The 1,994-nt window shown below is 41.4% G+C and overlaps 1 protein-coding gene across 1 annotated transcript in view; it reads right to left on the bottom strand.

Moving 5' to 3' along the window:
• FYTTD1 (forty-two-three domain containing 1) overlaps positions 1-1,063 on the bottom strand; it is a 12,702-nt gene extending 11,639 nt beyond the window's left edge. The window contains exon 1 of the mRNA XM_009708117.1: positions 1,033-1,063. Coding sequence (XP_009706419.1) covers positions 1,033-1,063 — 31 coding nt within the window. The remainder of the gene's footprint in view (positions 1-1,032) is intronic.
• Between the last annotated feature and the right edge of the window lie 931 nt (positions 1,064-1,994).

Below are 1,994 nucleotides of genomic sequence, written 5' to 3'. Positions count from 1 at the left end.
CTAAGAGAAAAATCAGCTTATGTTGCTGCAAAAATGATTGAATATTCAGGAAAAAAAAATCTATCAGGATAAGGAATACTGATACAGGTCACTCAGGGTTTGATTTCTATAGAATCTTCTTTACCAGAGGGATCATCCCTGGAGCAAGGATTCCCAAAATATCTTTTTTTATACAACAAAGGAAACCAAAGTCACCTCAAAATGCTATACAGTTCCAAAATAGCAGAAACAATCACTGCCAATAGCAGTACTCAACCAGAAGAATTATTTAAACGTAGCACCACTAATAAAGTGATGTTCAACAAAAAATAAAACTTCCAAAGCTGTTATAGCAGAATATGTCATTCTGCGTAACAGCTGCTTCCATTCCTCTGTACCTGTGATACAAAACCACCAGAGCATGGATCCTTCCTTCACAGTTTATTCTCTCTATCTTAAACCCCATTTTTGCAAGTTAGCTGTTGCTGCACACAGGGTCACAAGTTTTTAAACAAAATAACTTACGTTTCACCTATTCTCTTATTTGGGGAAAGGAAGGCTATCTGGGACTTTACACATTTGTTAGTCGAGACATACTGAAGCGTTCTTCTATATCACCTGAGATCAGAGAACAAAACCTACACCCAGAACAGCAGAATAATCTGGCAATATTATCAAACTGGAAGCTTAGCTTCAGATGTGCAGCACATAACACATTAGCAACAAACACAGGTTTAATCTTTAATCTTTATTGCTACATGAGAAAATACTCAACATTAAGATCTAGATCTTAAGATTTACTAGATTAACGTCAATTTTTTGATATCATGGCAGATGTGGGATTGCATCTTATCTTTGTTTACAGCAGACCACACAGCTTTGACCTGGGGACAGTGGCTGCGGATGACACCATTCTCATGCAAGTTACTCTTGCACCTGAAGAAGCTAAGGGACACACCCACTCACAACAGCTTCTTAAACAAAACATCACCATGACACCACAAGTTCTTTGCAATCTGCTGTTAGTCAACGTCCGGGACACATAGTACTGGCTAACTGAAAGGTTAACTTGGCCAAGAAACATTAGTGTATATGAAAACACAACTAGTCACTCAGAATCAACAACTCTATTAATCTTGGTAACCTTGGAAACAAAGATTCAGTGTGCTCTATTATAAGTAAAAATAGATTTATATGAATGCTGTAATGCTACTCCACATTCAGACAAACTCTAAACATCATTTCACAAGTTATCTCCATTGCCAAAACAAAGAACTCCACTGGATTATTTATAGAAGGAAAAATTGTACAAATCCTCTTATTTTAAGGTTGTCCACAAAAGCTGAGTCTACCGTTAACATCCTAGTTCATATCACGATTTTGCTTTTTTGAAGCAAGTTTCCTGATAGTACCTATCTATCACACTGTGGTAGCATCATGGAGCAGTCTTGGGAGTGCAGAAAACCAATTTTTTTTATATAAAACTAAACTGGAAGATGCATTCCAGGAACGCACCAAATGTGTCCCCAACTGTTAAGCGGACTCAGTGCACAGGACCAGAACAGAACTACTCTTGGCGATACCTCTCTGAAACATATAGAGCATGGATGTCAGTTACCGAGATACACACGAGAGACACAGCTCTGCAGATCTGTAAGGAGGCTGTGCAGCTTCCTAACACACACAGCCAATGGGAGGACAGGGAAAAAGGGGTAGATTGTCACAGGAAACTACGTGGTAGAGACGACATCACACTTGATCTGACTGGTAAAGTATTGCAAAGGGGTTACAAAGGAGACTTCCCATTACCGACTTCCAAACCTGAGAAGAAAAAAAAAAAGGCAAGGCAACCTGAGCGCCAACCTAACCACCTCCGCCCCTGCAATTACGAGCAGCAGGCGAGGCCCCGCGACGCTCCCCGAGGGCCACCCAGCAAAGGGCCTGGGCACCGTGGGCCGGACTGGTGCCAAACGCACGCAGCGCCCCAGTCTTCGGCCTGCTCCGGACACCCAGGT

Source organism: Cariama cristata, unplaced genomic scaffold (assembly GCF_000690535.1).
Source record: "Cariama cristata isolate BGI_N322 unplaced genomic scaffold, ASM69053v1 scaffold35539, whole genome shotgun sequence".
NCBI classification, from domain to species: Eukaryota; Metazoa; Chordata; class Aves; order Cariamiformes; family Cariamidae; genus Cariama; species Cariama cristata.
Note: the sequence above shows the minus strand (reverse complement) of the source record. Positions and strands in the feature narration are given on the sequence as shown.